The following is an 18,817-nucleotide window of genomic DNA, read 5'->3' as shown; positions in this document are numbered from 1 at the left end:
ATAGAACATCTGAACCAACACCACAGTTCAAAAGCATCAATTCTTCAGTGCTCAGCTTTCTTCACAGTCCAACTCTCACATCCATACATGACCACTGGAAAAACCATTGTCTAGACTGGCTGGACCTTTGTTGGCAAAGTAATGTCTCTGCTTTTGAATATGCTATCTAGGTTGGTCATAACTTTCCTTCCAAGGAGTAAACGTCTTTTAATTTCATGGCTGCAATTACCATCTGCAGTGATTTTGGAGCCCCCCAAAATAAAGTCAGCCACTGTTTCCATTGTTTCCCCATGTATTTCCCGTGTAGTGATGGGACCAGATGTCATGATCTTAGTTTTCTGAACACTGAGCTTTAAGTCAACTTTTTCACTCTCCTCTTTCACTTTCATCAAGAGGCTTTTTAGTTCCTTTTCACTTTATGTGAAGAAAACTGAGCACCGAAGAATTGATGCTTTTGGACTATGGTGTTGGAGAAGACACTTGAGAGTCCCTTGGACTGCAGGAAGATCAAACCAGTCCATCCTAAAGGAAATCAGTCCTGGGTGTTCATTGGAAGGACTGATGCTGAAGCTGAAGCTCCAATACTTTGGCCACCTCATGCGAAGAGTTGACTCATTGGAAAAGACCCTGATGCTGGGAGGGATTGGGGGCAAGAGGAGAAGGGGACGACAGAGAATGAGATGGCTGGATGGCATCACTGACTCAATGGATATGAGTTTGGGTAAACTCTGGGAGTTGCTGATGGACAGGGAGGCCTGGCATGCTGCGATTCATGGGGTTGCAAAGAGTCGGACATGACTGAGCGACTGAACTGAAGTGAATTGAACATGAGAAGCCCCATATGGCCCCTCTCCTTCCCAAATGTAACAATTATCCTCAATTACTTTGCTATCTAACACTGTTTACTTCTGCCCATTTCTTTAGAAATGCAGTTTATTGCATACACATCAAGTTCAATAGTTTACACTTTTTTTTGGTGTCTGGCTTCTTTCACTTCTCTTTCTATTTGTGAAGTTCATTATTGTCCTTGTATTTATCTGTAGTTCACTCATTTTCTTTACTAAGTAGTAATAGCATAAATTACAAAATTAACCCATGCATTTACTGTTTTCAACATTTAGATAATTTCCAGTTTTGAGCTCTTATAAAACTGCTGTTGAACATATGGGCACATGCACAGAAACACATGGTGCACATGCAGAGCTGTGAGCAGGAATCATTTCCGACACGAAGCATTTCATAGTTGGTAGATGACCTTCCACACTCTTTCCTGGAAACCCTGTGTGTCCAGGAAGCCCTGTGTGTCCTGGGCTGCCTAGACGCCAAATACAAGCAACTTGGATCCCTGGGCCACCACTTGGAAGGGCGCTGCCTTGGAGAGCCATTTGATCTGCAGTGGATTTTGCGTGACCAAAGATTCACTCCTATGTTTCTAGACATCAAGACTTTGAGTTTATTTATCACTCTAGCACAGCCTGGCCTAATCTGACCAATAGAAACAATATAAACATTTCTTTTCAGAAGTATCTTTTACAATCAAAATTAATGATTGATTTTCACATCTGAAATTTTCATCAAGTTAATGGGAACTCTTGTTGAGTTAAAAAAAATCATTCATTCTAGTCACCAACAAGCAAGTGACAAAAGAACATCTGGAGACAAGGCACTAATTTCAATATGTGGGACCATGTCTGTGGTCCCTTACCATAGTAGTAGCTGATGGGAGAATCTGGGGTCAGTGATTCATGACAAAGCTGGTGGTCTGGTGACAGTTATATGATTCTCTCATCTTCTCTAGTGAGAAACGCCACATTATTTTCTTTGTCAATTATTTTCCCCTAGGCTGGCATCCCTGGTGGGAAAAAAAAGCACTGCGGATGGGTACACTCAGGACTCAGTCAGGAAAACAGCCCTTCCAAGGTATAGGGTGAAGGAAGGAAGATTTCACAAGCCTTAGAATTGCAGGAGAGAGGGAAACAGCCACTAAGCCTGTCCAGCTGAATCTGGGACAGGGCTCCAGCTGCAGCTTTCGAGACAACCCAGTTGTCCTGAAGATGTGGGCACCAGCGGAGCCATGAAAGGGAACTTAGGGTATGCTGAATTGGGGGCGTACCCTCTATGGTTCCTGTGAGCTTAGGCTGCTGTGAGCACAACAAGGCGGGCACAGAGCTGGAGGAGAATGAAGGCTCGTCGGGCCCTCTGAGCCTGTCTGCCACCACGTGCAGCCCTATGATGGTCCTCCACTTCCCAATCCCCTGGATGGTCCTATCACTGTACAGCCATAGCCTGGAACACACAGAGCAGGATGCTCTGGGGAACATGAGCCCAACCTCAGATGGAAACAGGGGGCCCTTTTGGCATTAGACAACCCAGCTAAGAATCTTTAGTTGATGAGAAGTAATTTTCTTTTTCTTCTTTTGTGGCTTTTCAGATCCTAATTCCTCAACCCAGGATTGAACCTGGGCCCTCGGCAGTGAATGTTCAGAATCCCAACCAGTGGACCACCAGGGAACTCTGGAGAAATAATTTTCTAACTAGCAGTCTCTTACAAGATATTTAAAAAGTAGGGCAGTGCTGAAGGAAAGAAGTTTCCTTCAGAGATGAACACGTCCTAGGTCAACAGTGATGGCTTGGAGAAAGGGCAAACACTTATAGCTACACAACCCTCTAACATGAAAGATCCAGTAACTACAGGCTTCTGATTTGGTTCTTTGCTGTTATTTATTTATGGAAGATGGGTAAGTAGTGAAAAGTTACAAATAGTAAAAACAACAACAACAACAAAAAACCCTTTATATTGAGTTTGATAATGGAAATTATACCCTGGCCAGGAATGTATTAATCAAAAAGTTATTTTAACTTATTTCTTAAATACATTAAAAGATGGGTGAAAGGTATACAGTATAAAGTTTATTGGCACAGTTTCTACTATATTAGTACCAAAATAAAAATTTATGGTATTAGCACATTTGAAAATTTGCTAGTAGAACAGGTAAAAGAGCTTTATTAAAAAAAAAAAATACAAGAAAATGTGGTGGGGATAAAGAGTTTAGTGAAGCAAGGGTCCTGCTTTTTAGGCGATTAAGAGCAAGTGTGAGTAGGTTACTTCAACAAAGTGCTATGACAGGGATTAAGCATAAATGCACCTTCCTAAGGGCATTGGGTCACACTCCCCAGAGGAGGTATCATTTGAACTGAGACCCATGTGGTCAACATTAGCAGGTGAGAGGAAGAGCGGGAGGCTTGCAGGCTCTCAAGCATTGGAGAGGTGCCCAGGTCCCTGGGGCCGCAGGGGGTGGGGTAGGTGGGGGTGGATGGGTGTCAGTGGGGATGGGGTGGATGCTGGAAGACCCAGAGGAGGAGCTCCAGTGTGGTGGGTGAATGCATACAGCTGGGCTAGAGAGCTACGTAGGCACCAGATCTGGAAAAAAAATTTTTTTTCCCACAAATGACAGCATTTCCCAAACTTACCAGATACAAAGGAAACATTGCACAAACTGAGCCATCCTGGTAGATACAGATGGGAGTACCGGAGGGGTAAGGCGTCCTCAGAGAGTGGAGAAATGGTCTTTCTTATTAATTGCTGCAGGACTCATGTGTTCTCAAAATATTTTATAAAAGCATAAAACAGAAAACAGTATCCTACTATTTTCCTTGCATGATGTAAATTGTGGGGTATAAAGATGAACAAAATAAAGTTCCTGACCTCTTGGGGCTTGAAAGGGAGATAGACAGTAAACAAACAAGCAAATACATTGGATGATCTATTGATTTATTGCAGGATTCACTGATTGACTGTACACTTGGAGGGGCCTCCCACAGCCCTGGTCTCAGTCAGCACTGAGTTCTAGCACCCCCCCCCCCACCTTTGGACTTGATACCATGGGCTGCAGAAGAGCCTACTGATAGTGAACAATTAGTTCTGGGAATTTTAGGTAAGGCTGCAGGGGGTTGATTAAATTGGATCTAGAAAGATGGGCCAAAACAAGTGGAATGGGACAATACGTGACATAAAAAAGGGAACAAATCAAAGTCAGTGGCTACAGGATACAAAAACTACCATATGGCTGAAGGCAGGGGAGACCCACATTTTGTAGGGCCTGAAGCTGATCACATTTGGGGCCTTATTTAAGAGAAAGGATAAACATTTAAGAATAGAAAATTAGGCGCAAAAATATTGATTTAAAATGAGACATGCATCACAACAAGCTATGCAATTTAAAAGGCCAACAGACACCATAAACTTTAAAAGCATCCAGAAGAAAACATTTAATAAACCTCCTGACACACATGGATCACACTGTTTTTTCCCACATTTTTTGGCTGCACATCCTCCCCCAAACTTTACTGAGGGTCTAGATTACAGTGAAAAATTGTACATATTTAAGGTGTACAACTTGATGATTTGATGTGTATATATATATATATATATATATATATATATATATATAGTGAAATAGTCACCTGTGTGTGTGTTTGTTTTGAGAACACTCAGAATCCACACTTAGTAGATGTAAGGGTACAATACAATATTGCTAACTCTAGTCACATGGGTGTGCATTAGATCTCCTGAATGTATTCATCTTGCATAACTGAAACTTTGTGTTTCTGGAACACCACCTCCCCCACATCCCCCTGCTGCATGACCTCTGACTACTTTCTCAATCCTATAATTTTGTAATATGTAGAGAACAATGAAAACCTATTTCACTTGCTGGTAAACTTGCTGTTTGTGGTCCTGAGATAGGTTTGCATCCTCACAAACACAGGAATCCACATTAATTCTATGTCATGTGATTTCCTTCAAAAACATATGGTGCCTGAATAAATGTTCATGCTGCATTTAGAATTTACTCCTGCCAGGAACTTCCATTTTGACCAGCAGATCTTCCCAACGCAGGGATTGAGCTGGAATCTCTTACATCTCCTGCATTGGCAGGCAGGTTCTTTACCACTGAGCCACCAGTGAAGCCCCTTATAACAATACTGTGTACTTTTTGATGGAAAGAACAGGCACAAACTAGCTTTTGGCTTCAAGAAACTACCGCCCAAACTCTAGAAAACCTCGTGTTTTCTACTGGAACCAGTGCTGGGAAAAGTGGGAAAGTCCAGATGGAAACCTGTAGGCACATTACTGGCCACCATTTCTATGCCCAGATGGCAAGAAACAAGGTAACTACACAGGGGAATCAAAAATCACACAAATACACCCCATCAGTGTCAGGGCTGTGGAGAGGCAGGCCAGGTGCTCATTCTCTGGGTCAGGTAATTGCAATGTTGGTGCCTTGAATTTTGCTCCCTTGCCTCCTTCCTTGTCTGACTTTAGTGCCAGCTCTGTATCCATTAAACCCAAATGAAATGTCTAAGTTCACTTTCCTTGGCTTGATGAGCATGATATCCCCTGCCACATCAAAGCCATTCAATATGAGAAGTTAGAATTGAAACAACATTGGGCTTAGTTGGTAGTGATTAAAATATATGATTTTTTTCATATAAATTTTTGTCAATTTTGCAAAATTGACAAAAATGTAACCATGTGTTCACACTGCTAGGGCGCCCAGGGAGGTTCTCCGCAAATGAGGGCCCTGAATTCAAGTCTTCAGCCTCTTGATAAATCCACTTCTGCATTCCCACCACAGCCACACTTCCAAGGCTCAACTTATTGCTCTGGCTTGATTTTGCTTTAAGGACACTGGGTAAGAAAGAACTCAGGCTCTGGAGCCGGACTGCTTGAATCCTGGCACTGCCACTCCCTAGCTTGTGAGACCTCAGCATTTTATCTGGTACCTCTGTGCCTCAGATTTTCTCATCCTGTACCCATAAAATGGGCTTTCCCAATGGCTCAGAGGTTAAGAATCTGCCTGTAATGCAGGAGATCAGGGTTCAATCCCTGGGTCAGGAAGATCCCCTGGAGAAGGAAATGGCAACCCACTCCAGTATTCTTGCCTCAGAAATCCCATGGACAAGAGGAGCCTTGTGGGCTTTGGTCCATGGCGTTGGAAAAAGAGTCAGGCATGACTGAAAGACTAACACTTTCACCCATAAAATGGTATAACTAATGATGAGATGACAGTAACTAGCTCATGCAGTGGAGAAAGCAATGGCAACCCACTCCAGTACTCTTGCCTGGAAAATCCCATGGGCAGAGGAGCCTGGTAGGCTGCAGTCCATGGGGTCGCTAAGAGTCAGACACACTGAGCGACTTCACTTTCACTTTTCACTTTCATGCATTGGAGAAGGAAATGGCCACCCACTCCAGTGTTCTTGCCTGGAGAATCCCAGGGACTGGTGGGCTGCCGTCTATGGGGTCGCACAGAGTCAGACACGACTGAAGCAATTTAGCAGCAGCAGCAGCAGCTCATGCAGAGTACTTACCAGTGCTTATATCAGAGAGGCTCAACATTTATTAGTTGCTGTGATTTTTATTATCAGTATCACTATTCCTACTCACAGTATGAGCCTATTCTCATACCACAACATAAATCTCTGGGGAACTTTGCGTCTAGACTATGCCCAGAAAGGTTTCCTGTCTTTCCGATGTATTGTTGACTAAATATAGGAGGAAGGAGTCAGAGAAAAATGGATTTTTCCCCCTAAATAATATCAATGTCACCAAATTACATTTACGTAGATGAAAGAATTGGGGCTATAGACATCTGTTGGTTCAGGGCATACTCAAGAGAAAGTCACACTAGCATTAACAGTGGACCTGCGTTCCTTTGCTCCCAAATGATAGAAGAATACGTTAGAAGGACCAAAATCACACGATGGACTTCGGCTACATAAAAGTTGCCTATTAACTCTGCCTCCTTCCGACGACTGCCCCCTCGGGTGGAGCGCTGTGGCCTGCGAGGCAGGGACCGCTGGGAGGAGGGGGCGCAGGGCCGGGAGGGGCAGCGCAGTCGGCCGCGTGGGCGCAGGAGGCGGGACGGCGAGCCCCTCGGCGGTGGCGGCAGTGTCGGCGCCGGGAAGCCGCCCTCCGTTGGCCTGGTTCCTCGGCACTGCCCAGATTGGGCATCTGGGGTTCCCCCGTAGGTGTCGAGGTCCCTGCCTCCGGTCGCGGTCCCGCCCCAGCGCGCGCCGCTCCGGCTCTAGCGCACCGCGCGGCGCTCAGACGGGGGCGCTGTGGGCCCGACGCCCGGACCTAGCGGCCGCTCCGCCTTCTCCCCGCGCCCGCCCCCCGCGCGCCGTGCCGCCGGGAAGCAGGAGGAGACAGCGCCGGGCCCCGCGCCGCTCGGTCCGCAGTCCTCAGCCGCGGAACGGAGCCGGCGCCGCCTGCGCCTGAGCCCCGCCGGACCTACCCGACCGCCTTTGTCTGCGCCGCGCGGCCGGAGCCGCGGCCCTCGAGTCGGGGACGGCCCCCCCCGCGGCTCGCGCGGGCCGATGCCCCCGCAGCAGGGGGACCCCGCGTTCCCGGGCCGCTGCGAGGCGCCGCCCGTGCCGCCCCGCCGGGAGCGCGGGGGCCGTGGGCCCGGGGCGCCGGGGGGCCGGGGGCGCGCGGGCGGCGCCGAGGGCCGCGGCGTCAAGTGCGTGCTGGTCGGCGACGGCGCCGTGGGCAAGACCAGCTTGGTGGTGAGCTACACCACCAACGGCTACCCCACCGAGTACATCCCCACCGCCTTCGATAACTTCTCGGGTGAGCGGGGCGGCGGGGGTTGGGGCGGGGGAGGGCCCGGGGGACACAGGGCCGCCGGGAGCGGGGTCCTAACCCGGGCGCGGGGAGCCGAGGGCGCCTCGCAGCTCGGGAGCGGACGGCGGGGTCGCACAGGTCGCGCCCAGGTGGCCGGGTCAGTTTCCTGCGTAGAGCGGTTGCGTCAGGCCGACGTTGCTGGCGCCGCTGCTGGCTTTCGATCGGAAGGTGACGCGCAGGTGCCATTACCTGTGGCCCGAGGGTCGGTCTTTTCCAGTCAGCGGCTCCTCTTCCGAGGGCGTCTCCACTTTCAAGAGCCGCGGAGAGCAGGGACAAGAGTGGATTTAGTGAAAATGGCACTGGAGGCGCTGGGGAAGGCTGAGATTGGGATTAAACCCGGATAGTAAAGATGACTTCTTGCCTCTGGTCCCACCGCCCCCGTGGGCTCTGTTTTTGATTCTTAGCGTCGTTTCAGTATCTCTTAAGCTCCTGAAAGCTCTTATGTATGCGATGCTGTGTCATTTGGTTTGTAGCCACCAAGATAAAGTAATCTTTCCTCTTGATTTTTCAAGGCTTCTTGAAATTTATGAAAAAGTTAAAATCCATGGAAGCTAGAATGAAATGCTTTCTCTTGTTCTTAAAAAAAAAATTCGTGGTCTTTCAGAAAGTTTTGATGGCAAGGACTTGCTTTCATCTATCTGGAAGGCACCCTAGGTAAAGCAGTGCTGTGCTGGTGGGTTTCCCACCTAAACGATATTGTGTGTGTGTGTGTGTATATATGTGTGTGTGTATTTTAATCGCCTTCTTCAACTGAGTAGTACAAACATTTATAAACAATATAGAAAGTTTATTGAGACAAAACTGAGTGCTTCATCAAATAGAGCACTCTGAGCAGCGCTCTGATGCAGGCCCCTCCCCAGATACCCCAACCTAGTGGAAAGGTGGACACCGTTTCCTTTTCTCCTTTAATGCTCTCTTTGAGCTGACATGGAGAGATAAGCAGTGCCCTCTTTTATAAACAGGACAATACTGGCAGCCTGTGTTTACACGTTCTCAAAATAAGCTACGTTTTTGTGACAGACCCCGAAGTCACCAAACATTTCCCAAGGGAAAACAGAGTTATTTGTGAGGTTTTCCTGTGATTTAAAACCATGAGGTTCGTTCCCGCTTAACCCCCCGCCCCAGTGTTGTTCTTGCGTTTTTTGAAACATGTACCATAGGAAAATGAATCGTCTGGGGTTGGGAGAAAACTCAGACCCTTCCAGGGTGCCATCAAAGGCCCTGGGCCTCTCTGCCTCCTCTCAGGGCATGGAGTGAATTGCTGGCCCAGCAGGTTTGCATTAAAAAAGAAAAAAATGCTTCCATGGAGTCTCCTTGTTTTAGGCAAGTCTTGATTTTGTTGGGGACTCAGAATAGGAGCTGAAGGGTTTGGAGTAAGAGTGGTCATACAAACTAAAATTATTGTTCTTCTGGAATGGGTTAAAAGAGACCCTCCCCACTACTGACAGTCCTCTTGGTCTTATTTTTAAGCTGTGGTTTCCGTGGATGGACGGCCTGTGAAACTCCAGCTCTGTGACACTGCAGGACAGGTCAGTATCACATCACTGCTCAGTGCTGGGCAAGAACAGTGCCTTTTAAAGGCCTTCAAATACTGCCCCCTCTCCTTTACTGGGCCATTCTAGAGCCCCACCCCCACCTCACAGAGGGTGGATGTGGCGGGGAGAGAGCTCCACCCCAATAAAACAGGGTTTGGCACTGCTCCTTGTGGGCAGGACAAGGGAAACAGGGTCAAGAGCGGTTCTTATCTTCTGGGAGTTTCTGATCTTATTTACTTTCTGGTTTTTATTAAAAATTGTCAATGATGCTTTGTACTCATTTCTCAGAGTAAGTTGGCAATGCCTTATAATCATTTTATTAAAGGTCAACAAACCAAATTCTTAAGATATTGACTCAAGAAAAAGATGGAGTTCATGTCAGTAAGTGTTAATATTTCCTTTCCTAACCTGGAGGAATGAATGAACTGGGACTTGGTCCTTCAGAATCGTGAACATTTATTTTTGTCTTGAGGGCAGGCACTTGGATGAGACAGCCAGGCATGAGGAGGCCTCAGTATGAAGTCCCCTCTGGGGTGTCTCGGAAGAGCCGGGGGGCTCCAGTCCCCCTGCATGGTGCTAACATCACTGAATTCTCGCTGTGCCCTCTGAGAGCCCAGGGTCTGTCTTTGTTGTTGTTTAGTCGTTAATGTTGTTGTTTAGTTGTTGTTTAGTCCGACTCTTTTGTGACCTGTTGGACTGTAGCCCACCAGGCTCCTCTGTCCATGGAATTTCCTAGGCAACAATACTGGAGTGGATTGCCATTTCCTTCTCCACAGGATCTTCCCTACCCAGGGATCAAACCTGCATCTCCTGCATTGCAGATGGAGTCTTCCCCACTGAGCCATCACAGAAGCCCCTAGGGTCTGTCTTTAGAGCTTGCCAAAGCCACAGTTAATAAGCAGGTAGTTTCTCCAGTGCTTGCTAGAGTTTGAGAAAGTGAAGCGGTAATTTATCAACAGATAAAAGTGTCCACTTCCTTTCTAAGATGTCATATGACCACCTACACTTAAGAAGTATCTGACTTTCCAGTGTCCCTAAGAGCCTCCTCCAAACCAGGGCTTCTTAGTCACTTGCCCACTGCGGGACAGCAAGTTCAGCGCTTTGTTTTTCAAACTTCAAGGTGACACAAGACTGGGCAGCCTCGATCCCCAGCTGAACATTGGTTTGGCAGTGGCCACAGGGTGCATGTCATAACCCAGATTCCTCTGCTGTCTCCTTGCCCTTCTACTGGAGCAGGAAAAAAATGAAGAATCGACCAATCTCTATTTTATTGCATATGGAAGAGAAAAATCAAAGAACACGTATCCTTCTAATAATCTTTCTGGATGTGCTACTACTATTTATAATTAAAGCTTAATTGCTTTGTGTAAATCAAGAATATTTTTCGTACCTTGGGTCACATTTTCTGATCTTTACAATGAGGGTTGGGTAGCCCCTCAGTAAACAGAGGCCTCCCTGCTGAAGCAAGAAGTGGCAGTTAAAGAGTCCGAGAATAAGAAGAAGGCAGGAAAACTCAAGAAACCAAAGGGCATGCCTATCTGGGGCCCTTTAGGGAGGAGTAGACAGCCGAGTGCTGGCAGCTCCCCACCGCTGGCTCACCTGTCAGCTCTGATGGCAGACACAGCTTCCTGGGCTGGAGTTCCCTGCCTCATGCCTGGTTGGTGCCTGGCCCATAGTGGACTTTGCTTGTGTATGTAGACTGGATTGATAAATAAATGGAGTGCTGGGTCCTGCAGGATGCAAGCTTAAGTCATGGCTTGCCCCTTGACGGACTCTAGTCTGTGGGGGAAGACAAACCACTTAGTCTTGGATTGGCCAAAAAGTTCATTTGGATTTTCCAATAGGCACTTACAGAAAAACCCAAATGAACTTCTTAGCCAACCCAATAGAGCTTGTGAAGAAATCAACGAGGTTACAGGAGGAGGAAGGCAACATCGGTTTGAGGGACAGGATGGGTAGACCAGGAGAAAAACCTCTGAGAAGTTTTGGAAGAGGATTAGGACTTTTACCAGGAACACTTTGTAGAAATGATCCTGAATTATCAAGGAAGAATTTGATTTTTTTTCTTTAATAGGATCTGTTTCAAAGTTAAGGAATCACAAGAATCATTTTAGAAATGGTTTCATGAAAAAGCTTATAATTTGGGAAATGAAAAGGTTTCAGTGCAAGTTGGTACACTTTGGTTTATTTGGAAGTTTTCCTTCTGGTCTCTCAGCAGTGTTTTTGTTGAGATTCACTGTATTTCTTACCTGATGGAGTGGTTAGTATGCCTAATAGTGTAATGTGTGATGTCACCATCTACAGATTTATGGAAAACCACATCTTCAAAAAACCATCTTCAAAACTATGAAAAATACACAGCCACGGCTTTCCTGGTGGTCCAGTGGTTTAAGACTCTGTGCTCCCCATGGAACTTTGCTCAGTGTTATGTATCAGCTTGGATGGGAGGGGGGTTGGAGGGAGAATTGATACACATATATGTATGGCTGAGTCCCTTTGCTGTTTACTTGAAACTGTCACAACATTGTTTATCAGCTATACCCCAGTACAAAAAAACAAAAAAATTTAAAGTTTGCGGAAAAAAAAGACTTTGTGCTCCCAATGCAGGGGGCCTACATTTGATCCCTGGTCGGGGAACTATATCCCACATGCAACTAAAGATCCTGCATGCCACAGCTAAAACCCAGAGTAGCCAAATAAATACAAATAAATTAAAAAAAAAAATACACAACTGGTGAGATAAAGTCAGTTTTCTCCCGGCTCCCCAGCTATCAGTTAGTATTTGTTTGGATTGTTAGTAAAACTGGGCAAGGTGATAGTCTTTTCCTATCCTCCCTATTCCAGATCTGATAACCTCCCTTTTTAAGGGACTTGATTTGACACCTGCCATATTTCCTTAGTGTTGCCCCAGCCTGTGGTGGCACATCCCCCCAAGCGGTCATCATGGTAGCTTCCTGGGGATAAAGTGACTCAAGCTGCCTCCTTTCCAAACACCAGGAGAATGTGGACACAGGTTGCCTGGGGATCAGACATAAGTTTTACATAGCAACTGAGAGCTGGAAAAATAACTAGAAATTGCTTCTTATGCCTTGGGGCCTTTTTGTTGGGGGCCTGGTATGCATATAAAATGTTAAAAGTTTTTAACACTGGACTCATTATGGAAATTTCACTGTGATCAATTTCACTCCAGTGGAAATTGATCAGACTGCATGAGCCTGTCCAATAGCAGGTGAAAACTCTTCAGCCTTCTGACTCTTGAGGCACCTGGGAAAATCTTTATACTTTAAAAAAAAGACAAACACCGGTTGCTGCTAGACCAGCGCGGCTGTCCAGCAACCTGTCAGCCCCACCCAGCCCTACCCTAAACCCCAGGCAAATCTCTGGGTCTCAGAACTAGTTTCTCTAAGGGTCCATTCCAGTTGGACTCGTCACACGTGCGTGTGCGGCCTTTATTTCTCCAAATAGCTGAGGTTTCTGGTCAGGCAGTGAGCAGCAGGGTTTAGTTCCTGCTTTGCTTCCTGAGTCCGTCAGCCAGAACCTGCACAAGTCTGGAAGCCAGGTTACCGAAGCCATGTCCCAAGGTCCAGGGCTGTGTTTGCTTTGCTTTTTATTGATGATGCAACCCCAGATCCGGGGCCTGGCCAGGCATGATGCCTGCCAGCAGCGAGGGTAGAGACTGTCCTGTGCTGCTTTCTTGCAGTTCTCTAGGAACAGAGGGAGTGTCTCATTAGAAGATCCTCAGGGCTGGGCTGTTGGCCACCTGGTTGGGTTTCTGTGTTTCTTCTTTCAGCACAAAGTTGGCACTGAGAAACCCAGGACTTTTTTTTTTCTTCTCCTTCTTCTTCTTTTTAACTTTTGCATATAGAAGGTGGAGAATTGGCAGTGACATGGTGAGATGCCATATTCCTTCCTAAGGATTTAGCTGGTCAACTTCAATATTGTCACTTGGTTGTTGCCCTATAAACTGAAATACAGGGCCTTAGATGAGGCACGTAAACTCAAAAGATCCAGGTTTTCTTCATCCCTAGAAAAAGTCGACAGATGCAACAAAACATGCACGTAAATAATAGTTTGTAAATAATCATAAGAGCTTCCCATGTGGCTCAGTGATAAAGAATCTGCCTGCCAATGATGAGCCACAGGAGATGTAGGTTCAATCCCTGACTTGGGAAGATCCCCTGGAGGAGGGCATGGCAACCCACTCCAATATTCTTGCCTGGAGAACCTCATGGACAGAGGAGCCTATGGGCTGCAGTCCATAGTGTTGCCCAGATTCAGATACAACTGAAGCCAGGTAGCATGCACACATGCATGTCCCGATAAGGACTGAGGCCATGTGTGTCTGTTCCCAACCAAATCCCCTAGGTCTGGTTTCTAGTGTCCAGAGTCCTGTGTGCATCTCTGTTAGTGAATGAGCACAGTGAGGCACTCAGCAGGGTGATGGTTGGTTTATATAATCAACTCTGACTTATCCATTCAGTTCTTTATCCTTTGGAAGTAGGATGGGTATGACTTTTCTTTGGTCCTTTATCTTCCCAAAGCATCATTCCTGGAGGCCTCCTGGGGTTTGTGGAGAGAAAAGGGGAGAGAAAGTAAGAGAAAAAGAAGGAGGGAGGAAAAGATAAAGTGAGATAAAAGGTGTATTCAGCAAATGTGAGAACATATTCACTTGTGTTTTAAGTGACATTGAGAGGCACACATTCTCTGGGTCGCTGTGAGAGTGTCCGTGCCTAGGTCCTCAATTCCAGTCCTGTGTCTGAGTCTCATGATTCTGCACCAAGTGTGCCCTGAGTGTGCCCTGGGTATGCATGGCACAGCTGGGATGAAATGAGCCAGGCTCACAGCTGCCATGAGGATGGGCAGAGCTGCTGAGTTCACAGACTGTGGTTTCCTGGGGTCTGGGTGAAGCCCCGAGGATCAGTGTGGGTACCATCTGCATTTTAAAAGCATGGCTAAGTGCCAGAGTTGAAGCCGTAAGTCTGAGTTACTCTAGCCTGAAGACTAGGGAAAGTAAATTTTATTTTGAAAATCCATCTAATATAAGGACTTTTTCTACAGTAACTTGCAAGTAGGTCCTGAGCAGTGAGGAAGGTTTTTGGGCAAGTTTTGCAGACCTGGGAGTGAGGCCCCACTTGGCAGCAGGGGCCTTTATAGGGCTCTGGTTCTTCCTTCTACCACCTGTGGGCTTTCTGTTACCTGCCAGACCCTTTCCAGAAAAATGTTCAAATGGTCTCTCTGCTGATGAGAACTGATGTAAAAGATAACATTTGGGTGCTTGACTCCCTTATAGGATGAGTTTGACAAGCTCCGGCCTTTGTGCTACACCAACGCTGACATCTTCCTCCTGTGCTTCAGTGTCGTGGGTCCCTCCTCCTTCCAGAACGTCAGTGAGAAATGGGTGCCAGAGATTCGGTGCCACTGTCCTAAAGCCCCCATCATCCTCGTGGGGACACAGTCGGACCTCAGAGAAGACGTCAAAGTCCTCATCGAGCTGGACAAATGCAAAGAGAAGCCGGTACCTGAGGAGGCGGCCAGGTTGTGTGCCGAGGAGATCAAAGCCACCTCCTACATTGAGTGCTCAGCCTTGACTCAGAAGAACCTCAAAGAGGTCTTCGATGCAGCCATTGTGGCCGGCATTCAGTACTCGGACTCCCAGCAGCAGCCAAAGAAGTCCAAGAGCAGGACTCCCGACAAGATGAAGACCTTGTCCAAGTCCTGGTGGAAGAAGTACTGCTGTTTCGTATGATGCTGATGGGGACCCCAGCGGGCTGTGTTCCGACAAAACCCACACTAGAGGCTATATTAGCTGACGTGACTCTTTGACTGTGTAGGACCTGTGTAGCGAGTGTGTGTATATATGGATTATAGTAGGTGCTCCAATTTATGTTATTCTTTCTTGCCTTTGACCTTCTTGTTTGTTTGAGCTGAGGGATGAGATACGTATGCAAGATATCTTGAAGTAAGTTAAGAATTTTTCATAACTCTGGAAATGGAGAACTTTAGACACTTTGATTAATTTATATCTAATATGAAAAAGGCACACCTCAGATCTGGGTGTCCAGGGTGAAAGTTTGCTATGAGACAACACACAGAAGAACAAAGAGGAAATGGTGTGGTTAGCCATCCCTTCACTGAAGGCTGGTCAGCGTAACTCAGCTTTGAAACCTTATACTTTTTTCCCCTGTGTTTTAAGGAAAAAAAATCAGAGGAAAAAAAAAGGTTTCTGCCTGTAAAACCTCAAATCAGACACTTTGGTTATATTCTTATACCCCGTTGCTTAAGATTTAAAAACAACCAACAAAAAACATCCCACTGACAATGGTGCTGTGTAGACCAAGAAGGAAAAATTGTTGATGGGGGTTTTTCATCCTGAGATCATGTGAACAGCCAGAATGCCATGAGGAGTACAGTGGTAGCCTGCAGCTTTCTTTTCTTTAGGGAACGACTCACATTGAGATCAGAGTGTGATGTTTGCTGTCATGCACATGAGCCAAGCTGCCTGAACCTCTATGATGACAGCGCTCAGGAGACCTGCCTGGATTGGTTCTAAACTTCTAGGCCTTCCCTGCCCCATCTGCAGGGAAATGAACAGTCTAGCAGGGCTGTAGCAGGCAGGTGTTTTGGGAAATGAAACAAAATGTCTTTGTTTTTTATTTTTAAGTCAGTCCAAAGGTACTTCTTTGTGTACACACATGAACACAGATATACATGTGGCTGTTCTTGCTGCCGATTCAGACTTTTAACTATGGAAAAAAAACCTGGCCACAGGAACAGCTGTGATGGAAGCCTGGCTTCCTCTTTTAACACTTTTTGGAACAGAACTCTTTTTAATGATATATGAGATGTGATTCTAAGTGTATCTTCACACATTTTGGAGCCCATGTTAAAACATGTTCATCTCTTTGAACCTATTTTAAAATTAATGCCTCTTGAAACCTACTAAATCCACAGACACCTCTCAGGGAGCTGGCAGCAGAGACTGCAGGTCAGGGGCCATGGAGTTGGCGGTGGCAGGGATCACAGTGCCCTTGCTCAGCACTTTCTACACTGTAGAACAGTCAGAAAACCACAGATTGTGACATATTTGTGTTGTTCCAGATGGTGGCTTTTAGGGCTTTATGTTCTGGAGGAAAAAAAGTGCCACATCCAGAGAGCAGTTTTACTCTGGCATGGGGTTGCTTCTGAGTTGCTGAGAAGTAGCCGAATGCATTGAGTTGTGATGTCAGGCTTGCACTGGTGATAAAAGATCTACCAAAATCAGCCAGCAACTGGGGAAATTTCTCTAGTGCCAACAGGTAGAGGAGTTTATCTTTCTGTGGATCTTCTCCTTTTTATATTAAAAAAAATCCACTTTGTGTTTCTTCATATAAAAAGTAAATGATCAGGCTATACTTTAGGTTAGGGGCTTCTTTTTTTCTGTTAGTAAATAAAATTAACTAATTTCTTCATTTAAAAACTGAAATTTATACTGTTTACTATTTATTTTTCAGTACATTGAAATTGATATCATAGTTTCCTGAAGCATTTAGTTACAACCTGAGTGAATAAAATTACTCCATTTGTGGAAATGCCATAAACAGACCTAATGAAGTGCATTAGAAGCTTGGGGCTTGTCTCACCAACTCGTGAACCTCCCAGGTGGGGCTCTGCCTGCCATAGTGGGGAGTGGGGTGAAGGAGGGCTCTCTGACTGCTAAGTGATTTCAAACAGTATTTATATATTAAAGCAAATGTCATGGAGTACAATGCAAGTTAATTTTTAAGACTGAACACAAAACCTGAGAGAAATTTTATGCCTGTGACAGAATATGGGGCCATTCTTGGTCCCCTGGAGTGCAGAACCTTTGCCACCCTCTGCCTTTAGGACCACTGATGGCCAGTGGTTTGTGAGGAGCATCCTTGTGGCCTAGGTTTTAGAGCTTTCCTCAAGTGTTTTATTCTTAACTTAGCTTGATGCAGCCTGTCCCATTAGAGCTAAAAATCTAGAAGGTTGACATTGAAATGCAACAGGTTTTAATATGTTGCCAAATTTGTAAGAATAAAGGTGGGATTGTAATTGATGTTTTCCTCCATTTTTACCTCATGATGAAAATGGAAACTTGGGCAGAAAAATTTTTTTTGGCTGCTCTTTGCAGTATGCAGGATCTTAGTTCTCCAACCAGGGATCGAACCCATCCCCTCTGCATTGGGAGTGCAGAGTCTTAACCCCTGAACTGCCAGGGAAGTCCCCAGAATTTTTTAAAAGTGTGTGCTTGAGTTTTTTATTTACTTCCAAGCTCAAGCATCATTAAATTTACAGCTTGATATTATTGCGTAGGAGACTATCAGAGTTGTGCTTTGGGAAATGCTTAGCATTAAGTTGGGCAGGCCAGTCATAATGTAACAATACAGGGTCCACCTTTTTCACCAAGTGTATGGAAATGAACCTTTTGTAATGTTAATTGCTGTGCCTGACAGACTTAAAGAGAAATCTCCGAGCGCTCTTACAAGGGCAGGTCATCTCCCCTAAGTCGTGCTTTCTTTTTTTAAGCATAAATGATGTTGAGCAGAACACTCTCTTTGAAGACACTCTCCAGGTGGTAGCAAGCAAATTCTGACCTACAGCTCTGAGGGCACCTGCCTTTTCCACCAAAGAATTTCTCTGGGAGTGAAGAGAACATAAGACGCGTGGAGACGCAGGCCCCAGAGGTGTCCTGGGAATGTGTACCTGGCCAACATTAGGTGCCTGTTCAGGGTGGGGGGTGAGAATTCCAGGGCTACGTCTGACACGCGCAGCCTTTGGACCTTCATGTGTGAGGGGCCAAGTGCTGGCCTCCGTCCCTATTAGAGCTGAGTCCAGGCTCAGAGCAGCGCTGAGTGTGGGGTGACGCTGAGGGCACAGAGGAGCCTTGGTTTCTTCCTGTGTGGACAGGGCTGCCCTGTTCACTGGGCTGTTGGTGTCCTGGATGACAGCATGTGTGCACATGTGGGGTGAACACCCAAGGGTTGCAGTGGCCATGGGGGGGGGTGCCCCGAGCCCACCAGCTTCATAGTGAAGGCCAGCAGGGCTCAGGATCCCTCATCTCCAGGGGTTGGACAGCACTCCTGGTCACCTAGTGAAGGACAGTTCCTTTGTTGTCCGTGTGGCCTCTGATCCCAGGGTATGGTTCTTTTGTATCCCCTGACCAGTCAACCACAATGGACTGGAAAACTGGGCAGAGAGCAAATAAACCCACTGCCCATCTGCATGTGTTCCAGAATGCTGAAAGGCAGCTAGCCTCCTGGCCTCCATGGGCAACATGACCCTTGCCAGAGTAGCCTGGAAGTTTCTCCTCCCCCAGTCCCAGTCCCCCTTATCTGGGACAGGCCTTCCCAGGATACAAGGAGAGAGTTCCCAGTCCCTCAGAGGAGTTCAGAATGTCTTCACAGAGATGACCTGAAAGGACGGGAGAAAAACTTTCTAAAATGAATATTAGCTACAAAGGCCCTGAGGCCGAGCAATGTCTGGCCTGTCCTGGGGCCTGTACAGGCAGGGGGTTGGGGATGCCATGATCTCTGGGAGAGGCAATGGGCCAGAGGGGAGAGGAGGGCTGGGCCCTGCGGTCAGGCTGTTT

At 46.5% G+C, this 18,817-nt stretch overlaps 1 protein-coding gene across 1 annotated transcript; it reads left to right on the top strand.

The window, feature by feature from the left end:
* Positions 7,186-17,284, top strand: RHOU (ras homolog family member U). The gene is made up of 3 exons (XM_018042530.1): positions 7,186-7,636; positions 9,161-9,219; positions 14,516-17,284. The coding sequence occupies exons 1-3, from the start codon at positions 7,384-7,386 to the stop codon at positions 14,969-14,971; spliced, it is 768 nt and encodes a 255-aa protein (XP_017898019.1). The 5' UTR covers positions 7,186-7,383; the 3' UTR covers positions 14,972-17,284.

Source organism: Capra hircus, chromosome 28 (assembly GCF_001704415.2).
Source record: "Capra hircus breed San Clemente chromosome 28, ASM170441v1, whole genome shotgun sequence".
NCBI lineage: Eukaryota > Metazoa > Chordata > Mammalia > Artiodactyla > Bovidae > Capra > Capra hircus.
This window is presented reverse-complemented; position numbering and strand designations above follow the sequence as displayed.

Excerpts from the sequence above, each read along its gene's own strand:
- RHOU (XM_018042530.1), top strand. The coding sequence starts at position 7,384 with ATGCCCCCGCAGCAGGGGGACCCCGCGTTCCCGGGCCGCTGCGAGGCG. Across the intron at positions 7,637-9,160 it reads CGCCTTCGATAACTTCTCGG|CTGTGGTTTCCGTGGATGGA; the intron begins GTGAGCGGGGCG and ends CTTATTTTTAAG. Across the intron at positions 9,220-14,515 it reads TCTGTGACACTGCAGGACAG|GATGAGTTTGACAAGCTCCG; the intron begins GTCAGTATCACA and ends ACTCCCTTATAG.